The sequence below is a fragment of the Empidonax traillii genome, unplaced genomic scaffold (genome assembly GCF_003031625.1).
Source record: "Empidonax traillii isolate 1590-97213 ecotype Southwest subspecies unplaced genomic scaffold, ASM303162v1 scaffold2:size4533513, whole genome shotgun sequence".
In the NCBI taxonomy this organism is placed as follows: domain Eukaryota; kingdom Metazoa; phylum Chordata; class Aves; order Passeriformes; family Tyrannidae; genus Empidonax; species Empidonax traillii.
The window spans coordinates 915,432-930,163 of record NW_020955195.1 but is presented as its reverse complement, the minus strand read 5'-3'; the positions used below and the strand labels follow the sequence as shown (position 1 = coordinate 930,163).

At 42.8% G+C, this 14,732-nt stretch overlaps 1 protein-coding gene across 1 annotated transcript in view; it reads left to right on the top strand.

The window, feature by feature from the left end:
* Positions 1-1,237: 1,237 nt before the first annotated feature.
* Positions 1,238-14,732, top strand: part of AUH (AU RNA binding methylglutaconyl-CoA hydratase) — a 103,979-nt gene continuing 90,484 nt past the window's right edge. The window contains exons 1-3 of the mRNA XM_027903488.1: positions 1,238-1,478; positions 8,585-8,652; positions 8,750-8,837. Of these exons, the coding sequence (XP_027759289.1) occupies positions 1,238-1,478; positions 8,585-8,652; positions 8,750-8,837 (397 nt within the window). The remainder of the gene's footprint in view (positions 1,479-8,584; positions 8,653-8,749; positions 8,838-14,732) is intronic.

The window sequence follows — 14,732 nt, the reverse complement described above, 5'->3', positions numbered from 1 at the left end:
TCCAGTCCTCTTAGCAACTTTGTGGCCTCTTCTGGCCTTGCTCAAACAGTTCCACGTCCTTCCTGTGTTGGGGGTAATGCCTTAAAAGATGAGGAGAAAAAGACTCCAAGCCACTTTGGTATTAGATAAGAAGAGCAGGTCTTTTAATTACAGTCCTCATGCCCAGGGGAATACACAGAGAAGCATGTGCACCCAGACAGTGGTTCTACAACTTTATGGTCCATTCAATCCCAGATCTATCCACCCCCCCCCTCCCAGTTCTGCTCCCCACCCCCATCTGGAAATTGAGTCAGTGGTCCTTGAGGCTCCTTTTTCCTCATATCCATCTTCTTCGTGGCACATACAGTCCTTGGAGCTCCTCCAGAGTTCTGGGCTTGAAGGTTGGTTTGTGCGTTTAAGGTATTCTGTTGTTTGGGCCAAGGTTAAAATGTTCTTAAAGAGAGGTGTTTTTTACAGTTCTACCTTGAACAGGAGTTTAAGTAAGCTAAAGGAATTTAGAAAATCCTATATGAAATGGGAAAAAAAGGGTTTAGTGTATGCTAACCACTGTGCTGAATTGTAAGGCATTATACAACTACATGAAGATTTACTACACAACTAATTCCGAAAATCTACAGAAAAGCTAAAAAAAAAAAAAAATCAAGAAAGCTGTGAGGCATCAGGGGCAACAAAACTGTGCAGGTGCTCCGGAGGGGGGGGGAGGGTCTGACAAGAGCAGCAAAGAGGGCCAGAACCCCCTCCCCTCCCCCGCCCTGCTGGCCACGCTGGTTTTGGGCGCAGCCCAGGGTGCCTTTGGCTTTCCGGGCTCTGAGCGCTCATTGCCAGCTCGCGTCGAGCTTTTTTCATCCACCATACCCTTCTCCGCAGGGCTGCTCTCAGCCCGCAGCACTGCCCGGCACTGCCCCGGCCCAGGCGCGTCACCTCGCGCCGCGCTTTGCCGGGACTTCACGGTGTTCACCACCCCTCGTGTGTGTGTGTGTGCGTGTGTGTGTGTGTGTGTGTGTGTGTCAAGGTCGCGCTGTATTTAACCCCTTTCCTCCAGCGTGCCACCACAAACTTGCTCGGGCGCTGTCGCCGACAAACGCTCCGAGCGGCACCGGCCCCGCTCGGCGGTGCCGTGAGGGGAAGGGGGGGGTAAGGGGGGGGGGGCGGCGGCGGCGCCCCGTGCGTGCCGCAGCCGGTCACGTGGGCGGCGGGGCCGGGGCCGGGGCCGGCGCAGGCTGAGGCGGCAGCAGCGATGGCGGCCGCGCTGCGCGGGCTCGGCCTCCTGCGCGCCCGCCTCGGGCTCCCGCCCGCGGCTCCCGCCACCCCCGCCGGCCTCGCCCGCGCCGCGCACCGCGCTCCGGACCTGCGGGCAGGAGGAGGAGGAGGAGGAGGCGCCGCCGCCGCCTCTCGCCCCGCGGCCGGGAGGAGCTACGGCTCGCAGGCGAAGGAAGAGGAGGAGCTGCGCGTCCGCTACCTGGATGATGAGCACAAAGGTAACGGAGCGGGGAGGGAGGGAGGGAGGGGGGAAAGGCGGCGCTGCCCCCGGTCGCCCCGGCCCCGGCCGGGGTGACCCCTGCGGGGCAGGGAACGGGGCGGCCCTGCGGGGGGCGGGGGGAGCGGCGGCTCCTCCTCCGGCTGTGGCCGGGCCGCGGTGGATGCGCCGCGGGATGCCGGGAGATGCCGGGAGATGCCGGCTCGGCAGCGGCGGAGCGGGGCAGCTCGGGCTCCCCTGGCTCTTCTTGGAATCGTTGACCTCGAGGATCGTTTCGTTCCGACCTTGTGCCCTGGGCAGGGGCACTTTTCACCGGACTGGGTGCTCAGAGCCCCGTCCAACCTGGCCTTGGACACCTCCAAAAATGGGGCATCCACAGCTTCCCTGGAAAACCTGTTCTAGTGCCGCACCATCCTCACAGTAAAGAGTTTCCCCCCAAATATCTAATCCAAACGTACACTCGTTATATTTGAACCCATTCCCTCTCGTCCTGTTAGGACATGCCCTTGTGACTTACCTTCTCTTCCTTGTAAGGTCCCTGCAGTACTAGAAAGCTGCAATTAGGTCATCCCAAAACCTTCCCTCTTCTAGGCTGAACAATCCCAGTTCTCTCAGCCTTTCCCCTTAGGACAGGTGGTCCATCCCTCTAATCATCTTGACATCCCTCCTTCAGATTCTCTTCAACAGGTTGATGTTCTTCCAGTGCTGAGCACCCAGAGCTGGATGCAGTGTTCCTGGTGGGGTCTCAGCAGAGCAGAGCAGAGGGGCAGAATCCCCTCCCTCTCCCTGCTGGCCACACTGCTTTGGATGCAGCCCAGGACACAATTGGCTCTCTGGGCTGTGAGTGCACTTTGCTGGGCCATGTCCAGCCCCTCACCCACCAGCACCCCCAAGTCCCTCTCAGCAGGGCTGCTCTCCATCCCCCAGCTTGTGTTGACACTGGGGATTGCCCTGATCCAGGTGCAGCACCGTGCACTTGGTCTTGTTAAATCACCTGAGATTCCTGTGTGACTGCTTCCTGAGCCTGCCTGGGTCCCTCTGGATGGCATTGTGTCCTTCAGGTGTGTCCCCTGTACCACCCTTCTTTTTCAGAGTACTACAGCGCACATACTGTGTGTGTGTGAGGTGCACCTTTCTGAGGTGTCATCTGTTGGCCACTCCAACTGGAACAAAATGAGCTTTAGCAGCAAACTACCAGAGTTCTGCTGCTTCTCACACCAGTTTTGTGCTTCTGGTCAGGGGCATACAAGGGCATAGAATTTGTATCGATGTTTTCTGTGCCAGAAAGTGTGGCTTCTACATTCTCTCATCTCACACCACTTTCCCAATAACCCTGCCCTTCTCCTTGCTTTTATAGTTGTCAACTGCTGCTGGCCTTAGTCTGCTCAAGTATACCAAGAGTTTTGTTTTAACCCCCTTGGTTAAACAGAGAAAGAAAATCTGTGCTCCACAGTGGTCTGGAGCCAATGCATCACAGCATGGACACTTGGTACTTCCTCTGCTGGTTTGTTGCTCTCCAGATTTTGGAGGTGTTCTTCCTTTGGAGATGTTTCACCTCCTATGCTGTTTGCCACTTCCTTCCCCCTCTGTTTCGGTGCAGTGGGGCTGGAAGGGGTGGAGAAGCAGTAAGTGCGAACTCCATTCCCAAGGATTTATTTCTGCAGCCATGACGTTATACCTGCGTTTAAGGAGAGGACAACAGTGCAGAGTTTTGCTCATCTGCAGCACATGTATGCCTTTATATGGAGAGTGCATCTTGGAACTACCACAGTGCAGTTTATGTCTTTCAGCTTGTTAACTCGGCTATTTCAGACCTGCTGCAAATTCAGGCAAGTGCCTGAGTTGAGTATGCCTGCATATACATTTGTGTTCGTGTACAGAGAGGTAACTAAAACTTCCAAATTTAGAAGATTATTCCTTTTTTTTTTCAAGAGAAAGCTGAGGTTTTGCTTTCATCTGAGGGTAGGTTTTTTTGTCATTATTGAGAGTTGATTGTAAAGATTATGTAATCTGATCCACAAATCATTATCTGTCTTAGTTGTAGTTCTGTTCCCAGCTCTTTCAGGTTCCTTCAAGGTATACTGTAGTGGTGTTTTTCTAACCAACTGTGGAATTAGTTTTAAACATCTTATTTTGACTTTTTCAGAATTATCATAAGAAAGGATTCAATCAATGTATTTTTGATTCATGAATTCTCTTTGGCAGAAGGAATTTTCTTTGGCATTAACTTTCAGAAGAACGTAGAAACAAAGACTGTTAGAAAAGGATAAGAACGAGGGTCTAGAAGTCTGCCAGAAGGAGACATAAACTTCATATGCCTCCTTCAGAGCACAAAGAAGAAGAAATATCTCTGCTTTCTCCCTGTAGTGCTACTGCACACTCTCCTCCTCACCTTGTATGCCAGGTTCATCGAACTTTATCTGCTTATGGCGTGTAATACCCCTGATGAATGAGGACACTAACTCTGTATACACTGCTGTGATCTTTCTTGCTCTTCTCCAACCTACCATTCCCTTTTCTACCATTTCACGGTGTAGGCTTTCCCAAGAGGGACCCCAGTGCTGTGGCCTCATCATAATTTTCCAGTACATACTTCTTGACTCCAGCCGGGGTCAGACCCTGTCCCTCTGACTACCTTTTACAGCACACAGACGCTTTCTCATGCTGTGGTTGGGCTCTTCCACGTGCCTAGTGTTTCCATGCTGCTTGGAGAAGGATATGTTTTCCAGGGGCTTTTACATCTGAGGATACTGAGGAGGAAGGAAAACTGACAGTAACTGCCTGACGTGCAGGCACGTGTAGCTGTGGACAAGTCTTTTCCTGCAGGCAAAGTAGCAAACTGTTCTGCTTCAATATCACCTTCATGGGCTTTGTATAGCTCAGGTTTTGGAAGTCGTTAAACATAAGCTAAAATGGTAGTGTATCTTAAAAGGCTGGTTATTGAAGTTTTAACTCAAGACTTTCCAGCTTCCAAATTCAAGCTGAACTGGAATAGAAAAACTGTGAGATTTTTGAGAGAATGTGATTATAAAATACCTGTGTATTTCTCCACATATTGCAGCTTTTGAAGTTTTTAATATTGATTTCCCGTGAGTAAAGGTAGCTGTCAGTGCAGTAGTGTTCTTTAATTAAGTATGTATCTTTTAAGTTATTTGAGTTTCTATTTGATTATCACTGGGGCTGACGTGTATTACAGCTGCTGGCATTTCAGAATGTCCCTTTAGCCAAGTTGCTTTAGTGATCCCATTGCAAATTTAAATGAGCTTGGTGCTTTTCCTCTTTGAGTTACAGATGGAATTAGGAGAAATATCATCTTAGTCTTGACTCCAGTGTTGCAGTGTCACTTGCTGGAATGTGATATAAATATTTGTAAAAATTTAGATTTTACACTAGAATGACTCGTTATGCTTAAGTTTCCCAGCTGGTTTTAGTTCAGTTTAGAGTGTGTAAGACAGCTTTTGGTCCTCAACAGTTGGAATTTTAACACACATGGAACAGGCAGAACAAATATGGCCTTGGCTGAAGTTGGTTTTGTAGAGTAGAAGTTGGAAACTGATAGCTAGCTGATAAATTGGAAACACTTTCCCTGCTATCTTTAAAGCAGGGCTGTGCAGGTGAGATCTACTAGTTTAAGAAGTGCAGAAAAAGATTAAAGTGGTATTTAGAGATGAAACAGGTGCAGATATGGGACTTTGAAGAGTGTTTTGGTGTTTTCAGAAAGTACTGTCTAGTAAACATTGGTGTGATTTTGCACTTAAATACTTCTTGATAAGATGATTAAATGATTCTTGATAAGAAGCCACCAGAATTGTGTATGATATACTCACCATATGTTCTTGCTTTACTTAAGAAACTATTCTAGAATAATAAACATCTAAGTCAACTTGTCTGCCTTGGTTTGTCTGAGTAGTTAAGTGAGACAGACTTAAAAATAACTTAGCTCCCTTTATCATCCTTCAGTTTTTCAGTGCATAAGTCAGACTTTTTAAATTTTTTTTTTTTTAATTGTGGAAGATTGCATTTGTGTGTGTATATTTAATACAAATAAATAAATATAATTTAGAATTCTACAAGTACTTTTTATGCAGATTAGTAAATCTTTCCAGCTCTGACAAAATTACTAGTACGTGTGTAACGACAGGATTTATTTGTAAGCAACCATATAAATGTGTTTCTACCAAACATTGAGGATGAATGTTTTAGTCAGTTAAAAGTACAAGATAAGAGATAAAAATCATTATTATAAGTAAGATTTCCTGAGTGTTGATAAAAACTGTAGTTAAACCATGACCTAATCACTTCATGTTATGCAAATCTTAAATTTAGTGGATGCTATGAAATGAGGGTGTTTCTGGGAATTTACGGGTATTTTGAAGCTGTTTTTCAAATATATCTTTCAAATGTATCTTTATTTCACTAAAGGACATTTTTTGGTTTTAGTTTGCACTACTTTCATTTTTTTTTTTCTCTCAAACATTGAAAATTATGCCACGGGCAGTTTTTAGTTTTGACAGAGGTAACTTATAAGCAGAGAACATAATGTACATTTGCATATGCTTTTTCTCTGATGGTTGGCTAGGAAAGTAATAGAAGCGTGACTGCTTACCCTACAAGAAGTCCACAGAGGAGCCTTTTGCCCTGCCACGCAGTGGTAAGGCAAGGGCTTCAAGCTGAGAGAGAGCAGGGTTGGTTGGATATTAGGAAGCAGTTCTTTACTGTGAGGGTTGTGAGGCGCTGGAACAAATTGCCAAGAGAAGCAGTGGATGCACTGTCCCTGGAAGTGTTCAAGGCCGTGTTGGATGGGGCTTTGAGCAACGTGGTCTAGTGCAAGGTGTCCCTGATCTTTGCATGGATGATCTTTAGGGTCCCTTCCATCCTCAGGTCTTGTGGTAATGGCATATCAGAACAAAACTGATTAAAATGTACATTCAAGGAATGACTTTTGTGCACATCAATGCAATATGTAGGCTTCTCTTGCAAACCTCTTATGCTTTTCGTGTTGCAGTTCTTGCTTCATCTTTTTTTTTTTTTTTCGTACTTAAGAAACAGAATAAGTGAGTGGGTTCCATCTTTATCTCTTCTGGAGAAGGAAGCAGAAGTGGTAGTTTTATGACTTGATAAAACCGTGCTAAGAGGAACTTGTAAGATTTGTCTTCAAGGATCATCCCTTTGTAGGAAAAAATATTGAATGTGCTTTAATGTTAATTGGAAACTTACTTGTGAATAGATTATTGTTGTTGTTGGAGTGACAGTCTTTGGGCTCTAATGGGGAGAAGAAAAATTCGAGTGTTGTTAAGTGTCATTGCTGTTAAGATTAATGTGCTTCTGAAAAAGAACTGTATTTTCCTAACTGGAGTATGGTTTGGGATAATAACATCTCTGGTTTTTTTAAACACAGCATTTGTAATGTGCCTGAAAGTTTAAAATCAAATTAAGGTCAAGGGGTCTTTTGTTGCTCTAAAGTGTGGTGCTGCATTTGTTTGACTGCTTGCATTGAACATACACAGTGTTTGAATTTGGAGTGATCCTCCTGAAGAAGTTGTGACAGCGGAGAAGGCGCTACAGCACCACTCCTTTTTTGCTGAACAGAACATAAGCAGATTCCTGTGTTAAGTGCTGAATAACCACCCTTGCAGATGGGGCTGTGTGGATACCTCCACCCATGGGGATGAACAGGTGGAATTTAGGTTCGTAGAGTGAAGGTCATTTGGGTTAGCCCAGCTCCTCTCCCCTTTTTGGAGGTATCCATACATAGCAACTGGCTGTGCCTTGGGAGCAAGAAAGCGGCACATGTGCTTTGTTACTTGTATTTGACACCACTTTTATTTGAACCTTGAGAGCGGCAGCTGGTGGATGGAGGGCTTTGTTTTCGACTGGTAGCTGCAGAAAGAGCAGCTCTTTAGTCTTGTCTTGTGTGCATACTTGTGCACATAGATGCGGGAGGAAGCAAAGGAAGGGGACTCAAGCACTGATGGTCAGTCCTTTGGGAGGACAGGATTTAGTGAAATAAAAGAACTAGCATGCACCGAGGTGAGAAGGAAGGCACCCTGTGGAGGTTACGAGAGCCAGATTTTATATAGGTTGGACATTCAAACCTGAGTGGTGAAGTAGTAATCACCTGAGCAAATTGTGAGTTTCTGGAATTTCTTTTTTTGTCTTGTAAGTTTATGGTGGTACTGTGGGCATTTTTGTTTAAGGTAGAGCTCCCTTTTTGCCTTTCATTTGCTGTCCCTGTCCTAGTCCTTCTTCTCTTCTCGCTCCTGCATAAAAGGTCCTGATAGATAAAACCTTACCAGGGCTGGACCAGTCTGCTGGTGTTTCTAGTTCAGGCAGTTGTGTTGGGTTCAGGCACTAATTGTCTAAGAGATTGCTATAGGCATAGTAAACTTAGACATTAGCAATATAACCCTTTCAGGATTTCCCTGTTTGATAATCGTGCCTGTTAAGCTGAGGGGGATGAATAAGGAGGAACAAATCGTGTTTGTGCTGCGGTGTCCAAACCAGTGTAATCAGCTGGTGAGACAATTGATTTACTTGGACAAAGGGGACTGTGAATGTGTCTTTGGAGCTGTGTACCAAGGACTGAGCTTGTTTTTTGTGTCTTGGGGGGAGAACTTTTGTATGATTTTGTTTCTTTTTAAACAAAAGTACAAGTTTCCCATTGTTGATATTCTTTGTATATTTGTGAGTTCCTTTTACCTCTCTGAGAGTTGCTAGTCTTAGCTGTGGTTGCACTTCAAGCTTTAAGGAGTCTCTGAAGGCAGGCTATCTAAATATGGAAACATATGCTTTACAGTTAAGGATCTTCCCTGATTGCATGTCAGCGCTTCATGCTCAAACATGACATTTGTGCATGCAATTGTGTAATCCTGCGTTCAACCTATGTAAGCACATTTTCCATGTGAAGGTGTAAGGGCCATATTTTTGTTCTTAAAACGTGTAATTTCTGTTGAGTGTTGGAAAAGTTTGTTTTCTTTCAGAAACTTTTCAGGAACTTTTTTTTGCTACCCTTGATTCCTTTTGTGTAATTCATAATAATAATAATTTACATAGATGATACATATTTTACTACGTTGTAGCAATAATGCAATTTTTCTTCCCCTCCAGGGATTGTGGTGCTTGGATTAAACAGATCTCATGCCAAGAACGCACTTAGCAAAAATCTTGTAAAAATGGTAAGTGAAAAGAATAGCTTTTAGTATAAAGGTGAAATATTGGAATGAAGCACTTTAAAAAGTGTTTGGTTATTCCCCTTCCTCCTTTTCTCTGTAGATGTCAAAAGCTGTGGATGCTTTGAAATCTGATAAGAAAGTACGAACTGTTATATTCCGGAGTGAAGTCCCAGGGATATTCTGTGCTGGTATGCAAACTTAATTTTCCTGAGAAGCTGGAAGTCTGTATCTCTTATTGCACTAAAAAAAAATTAAAAGGCCCAGATTCCAAGGAAACATGTCTTTTTCATATATTCATCTCAGTAGCAAACAAAGCATTTTTGTACGATTTTCCTCAATTGCTGACAAGAACCAAATATTGGTTTTATTCTTTCTGTGTCATAAAGTATTTCAAAATGTATAGTAGTTTACTCATGGTGGTGAAAAGTCATCTAACTGAACTCCTAGAAAATCTTGCGTGTACATCAGAATAAGTCCAAATAACACTAGAGGTTGTATAAAGAGGCTTTGTAGAAAGCTGTATCAAACCTGTATTTTAAACACATTAAACTGAATTTTTAATTAAAGAAACGTACGTAAACTTAAAATTTCACGATGAATATGCAGGTTACTGCGGGCTGAATGTATTCTCGAATTAAAAACAAATCAAAACAGAAAGCAACAAAAAAGCACACACCCCAGCCCCCACATACCCGACAGCACACGTGTCTTGCCGAAGTGCTCAGGAAAACAAAAGCTCTCAGCTACCAGACTCTGGGAAACAGGATTTGTTGACATGTCAAGATCAGTTCATGCAACGGTATCTTCTGTGGATATGAAGTGAATAGTCTCCCTGTTTTTGAATGTTTCAACCAGTTGCTACTTTATTCAAATTTAATCTAAATCCATTTAAAACTGAAAACAGAAGTCAATCAGTTTGTTCTTTCTAATATACGAACAGGACTGAACTGTCAAGAAAGAGACCAGTTCTGAAATTTTTCTCTTCTGTCATTTACCTAGTCATTATGCTTGATAGCACCACATAGCGTAATTATTTCAGTTTTAAATACAAAATAGTTTAAGTTTTTTACACATGTAACACACCTAAACCCTTTTAGTTGAGTTTGACATTTTTTGTTGCTTTTAATAAGTCTGTTTTCAGGCAGATACAGTTTGTCACTTAAAAGGCTTGTGAGAAGAATTGTCTTGAAAAAACCAAGAATAATCAATGAAGTATTTAGCAATACATGTAAATGTATTAAATGTGTATGTATGAATTAGTATATTTAAAGGTTGTATCTTGTTTCAAACAACCAAGTTTTAAAAATCAGTTACTAGTAATGCCAGGAAAAAAAGGTTTTAAAACTGTAGTTTTTGAACTGTTATAGAGTGTAGCATCAGAGCAACACATGCAAATGGGGTTTCAAGTTAGGTGCTGTGTACTTCAAACAAAAAGGTGGCTGCTAGTTGACATTTGTTATCAGCTGTTGGGTTTTTTAAACCATTTTTTATTCAGCATTCTTGAATTTTATGATGGTGTTATACGGGAAATGGGAGAGCAGTAATACTGGTTTTGAGGGAGAGTATCCCAGGTGTGCTATCCATATCTTGTATTTATGAGCTCCAAGTGCTTCTCCAGTATTCTTTGTTGGCTGACTATTCAGAGCTGTTTTGGTGTCAAGATTTAACATAGTCGTTGCTTGCCTGGCCTCAAAAAAGCAACTCAGAGTACGTATAGAGAGCTGACAGTAGACAAGATCAAGGATGTTTTTGCTGGACATTAGGAAGGAAAATTGACCCTGGAAAGAAGACTGTGAAAGACAAGGGCTGGATAGCTGTATCTGGATCTTAATCCAGGGAGCAGGGATAGGGTGTGGACTAGGTGTCTATAATTTTAAGAAGGTGATGGGTAAAACAAGGGTCCTAAAAAAGGAGATTCCGGCAGCTGAACCGATGAAATAAAGGATGTTCCAACAGCGGTAGCTGAAATTCAGGGTGAACTAGAATACCTGAGGCAGAGTTTGTCAATGGAAATAGGCAGAACGAGCTCAGTGGATGGATGGATAGCTTCAGTAGATGACTTTAAGGGGTGTCTCTACAGAGAATGAAAACAGAGAAAGTGTAGTGAGAAGTGGACAAAACAGATAACAGCTTAGGGAAGTAGGATGAAGGAAAAAACATTGGATGTAAGAAGGCATTTGCTGGAGGGGACTTACTAAGGAAGTTCATTCGAACAGAAAAAAAGTGTTTTCAAACTTAAATGTTAAAGGAGAATATGTCGTTTCAAGAACACTTAATGTCCTTAAAAAAATGCAAGGGTCATCTGGTGAAATGTCACATTTTCATAGGCATTATAGTGCTATTCAGTTAGACTAGCCCTGGAATGTTTGTTTTGTTTTTTTTTTTTTTTGTATTTCCTCAATTATGTTTTCTTGCTTGCATGTATGGGAATGTATGTTTTTAAAAATACATTTTTATGATGATTTTTTGGACCACCATCTGATGTTTTACAGACCGCATATTGAGAAACTTTGTCCTAGAATGTAGTTCCCTTTTATGTGTGCAGTGAAGTCCAAGATCATTAAATCTTGCCATTCTTCAGCTATCAACAAAAATCTGTGAAAACCACAGGCCAAGTGTCTTGTTTCCTTCTAAGGCCTTGTCCACAAAAAGTGACATCCAACTGTTTTTCACAAAATAACAGTGTGGATGGTTAAAAGATTTAATCTCTGTTGGTGACTGATCTGGATTTGAGTATGATGCATGGTGAAATAGGAGGGGGGAAAAAAAAAAGTAAATTATATACAAGAATGCAGAGATGTGCCAGAAATCCCCAAAGTTATTTTATATTATCCTTTCATTTCTGCATGAAAATTCACTTTGAGTCTTTTACTACTGCTTTCTCTGTATCTCCTGTTTTATACTCCATACATCCGTGGGTGCAGAAAGTTCCTCATTAATGCTCTAGCACTGATGAAGAGGGACACCTAGAAGTCAAAGAACTGCTGGGGTTAAGGATGTCTGTGCCTAAGAGCAGGCTATGTCTGTGGGTAATTATGCCTGTGAGGGCTTCTTGTGCTTCCATTGGAAGTGCTCTGGCACCGAGTCGCTCCTTGGCTGCTTTCTTTGTCTGGAACCAAGTAAAGTGTTGGCCTTTCTGGGGTGAACATGTGTGACCAGTCCTGGCCTGTGTAAGTCGAGGCTGTGAACGTGCCCAGTTCTGCAGCCAAGGCTGCTGAGGCTGTGCAGGAGCCCTTTTATTTCCTGTCAGCTTTCCATTACCGAGGCAGGCACGGTCTTGTGCAGGTGTCCCGTGGGCAAAGTGATCATGGGCTGTGCTGTGCTCACACAAGGGGCTGAATTACATTAACACAGGCAGTTTGAATAGCTTCATTTTTCATTATTAATGTAATTTTAGCATATATATATATATATATATATATATATATATATATATATTAGTGATATTGCTTAGGGACTTTTTGTGAGCATGTTGTCAGGATTTTTCACCTTCACAAAAATTCCTGGAAGTGTGTGTGTGTGCATAGTACTACTGGGAGATATGGTACTGAGAGGAAGGGAGGAGGGAGCATCCGGAAGTTGATGCAAACCCTAATTTTGGAGTGGCAGTTTATCCACAGAATCACAGAATGGGTCAGGTTGGAAGGTAGTCATCTGGTCCAACCTTCCTGCTCAGTCAGGGTCATTCTGGAGACAGTCTTACAGCTTCTTCTGATTTTAACTACACGAGGTCTGAGAGGAGGTACAAATAAAAGTGTCCAAGAGCTGCTTTCCTCGGTTTTCAGTGTTTGATAGTGGCTTTGGTCCGAAGAGCTGAACAACCTCATATTGCACCTCATTTTTTATTGCTTTTGATTTCCCAAGGCTTTGAATAAAAGGCAAAATAGTATTTGTAGAACTTCTAGTTTTTATAGAATTTTACATTTGGAAATGTTTTGGCAAGCTGAAGCCTGCTGCTTTCCTTTACTTCTTTTTCCCCCTTGTCTCTCCCACTCTTGTCAGTGTGTTTGGTGACATGAAAATGGGAATTATGCTTTATTTTGCAATTGAAAACTGTGGATATTTGAGATCAATTACATTGATCAATCAAATACAATCAATAACATTCTTTTCTTTTCAAACAGTTTTATTGTTAATGGTTGCAGTGATTAAAGAAACCCACTACTATTGCATTCTTTTCCTTCCACCTTCAGTTGCTGTTCCTTGTGCAAAAATAGTTTCCCTTAGGATTGTCATGTTCCTCCAACCCTCTTTTCATGTCCTGTCAAGACAAGGCGCTCGGATATATGTTACAAAAATGTATTCCTCATGTGTTTGTCCCAGGCAGTAACGTATTGACCCATAGCCCATTGGTTCAGTTTACAGCTCATGTTAATAAATAAAACCCCTTGCTACTGTTTTCAGAGTAGTTCCTCTGGTGCCTGGCTAGCCAGGACAGTTACTTAACTCTGTCCCAAACAGTCAGAGATTGTTCCTTTCCTAATAGCCCACGTGAGTTACTGTCAGTTTCTCTTCACCCACCCTCTGTTGATATGCAAAAAAATGTTGCCAACCCCGTAAAGGAGAAGAATGAAATGCTGCGATTCCCTAGAGGAACACACTACTTCTGGATTTCTCTTTGTATGGCAGAGTTAGCAGAGGTTTCTGGGACAAGAACTGGTAACTTCTTGAGATTTTTGTGCTGACTATCTTTGGGTTACAAGTGTTAAGGACGGTCTCTTCCGTATTTTTTTTTCAAAGTTAATTGGACTAACTGAAGTAGAGGTTGTGAGATTGAGAGGTCATTTGCTTTGTATATGTGTGCATAAAAAGAGAGAGAGTTTTGGGACAGTTTTTACTTGACATATTTGAAAAAAATTTATTCTTTGGAGACCTTATTTTAGAAATCATTGAGACATATCAGAATATAGACAGTGAACTTTTTTTGTTGTTTTTTGTAACAGGTTTTCAAGGCAATTTGAGAAATTTGTGTAGTAGAGCTCTTAAAACCACTTTAACCTAAAAGTTACTGCAGCTTGGCCAATAAAGCCCTCTCTTGGAAAAGCAGAAGTAATCTTTCTGCCAGCAAAAATTCATCATTTGAATCTGTGGTGTGAGTAAAGCCAACCCAAATGCTTCTCCTGTTGGCGCAAATTGTCTGCATCAGAATTTTGTTTCCAGCAGGGCTGAATTGGCTGTATGGTGTCTAGTTCCCGGCTGCCACCTCCAGCTGGTGTAGTTTTTCTGGCAGAAGTTTATGGAGCTGACAAGCCTGGTAGGGCCGATCCTTGAAGACTTCTTTGTTTATGAGGTTTTGAAGTGAAGGAGGGGAGGAACTCCATTATAGCGCTCAAATACTTGACCTACTCTTATTTTTGTAGAACTAGCAGGAGTGGTAGGGAGGTATGACTGCGGGTGTAGTCTCCTTTTGCCCTGCAGTCTCTGTTAGAAGAGCAAGGAGAGAGTATATGTTTTCCCAGACCATATTCTGTCCTCCAGATCCCAGCTCCTGCACACACACCAAGACAGTTTGTGTATTACTTCACTCTTCCCTTTTGAGGGTTCAGGTCACACACGAAAATGTTTTTGTTGCTGAACAAACGTTTCGTTCCCCAAAATAAATGCCTTCATATGTAGTCTGCAGCAAGGGTTTTTTTCCTTTTCTGCTCTTCATTCCAGGCTTTCACTGATGTTCAGATTCAAACTTGGTGCTGTCTGCTTGCAGAGTATCAGGCTCAGTGAGGGTTGCATTTCCCCCAGGGCATCATCAGTTAACGTGAAATGCGGCAGGTTGGTCAGCCCTGTGCCAGCTCTGTCTTGTGAGCGTGTGCAGAGTGATCTGTTAGGTTTGGATTCTACAGATTGCTTTTGTCTGACATAATTTATTTTACTTCTTGATTTTGTTGTTGTTTTTCCAAAAGAACAAGTTGTTGTCGTGATTTTCTAGAGCACGTGTTGAACAGCTGAGCCAATAAAGAGTGCAGTTAGGATTGTGGTTTAATCCCCAGGTCTACACAGAAAAAAAATACCAATAAGAAAACCTGTTTTGGAAGTACCTTAGTCAGCTTAACTCCAAATTCTCCTCTACCTTCTACCCTGACAAC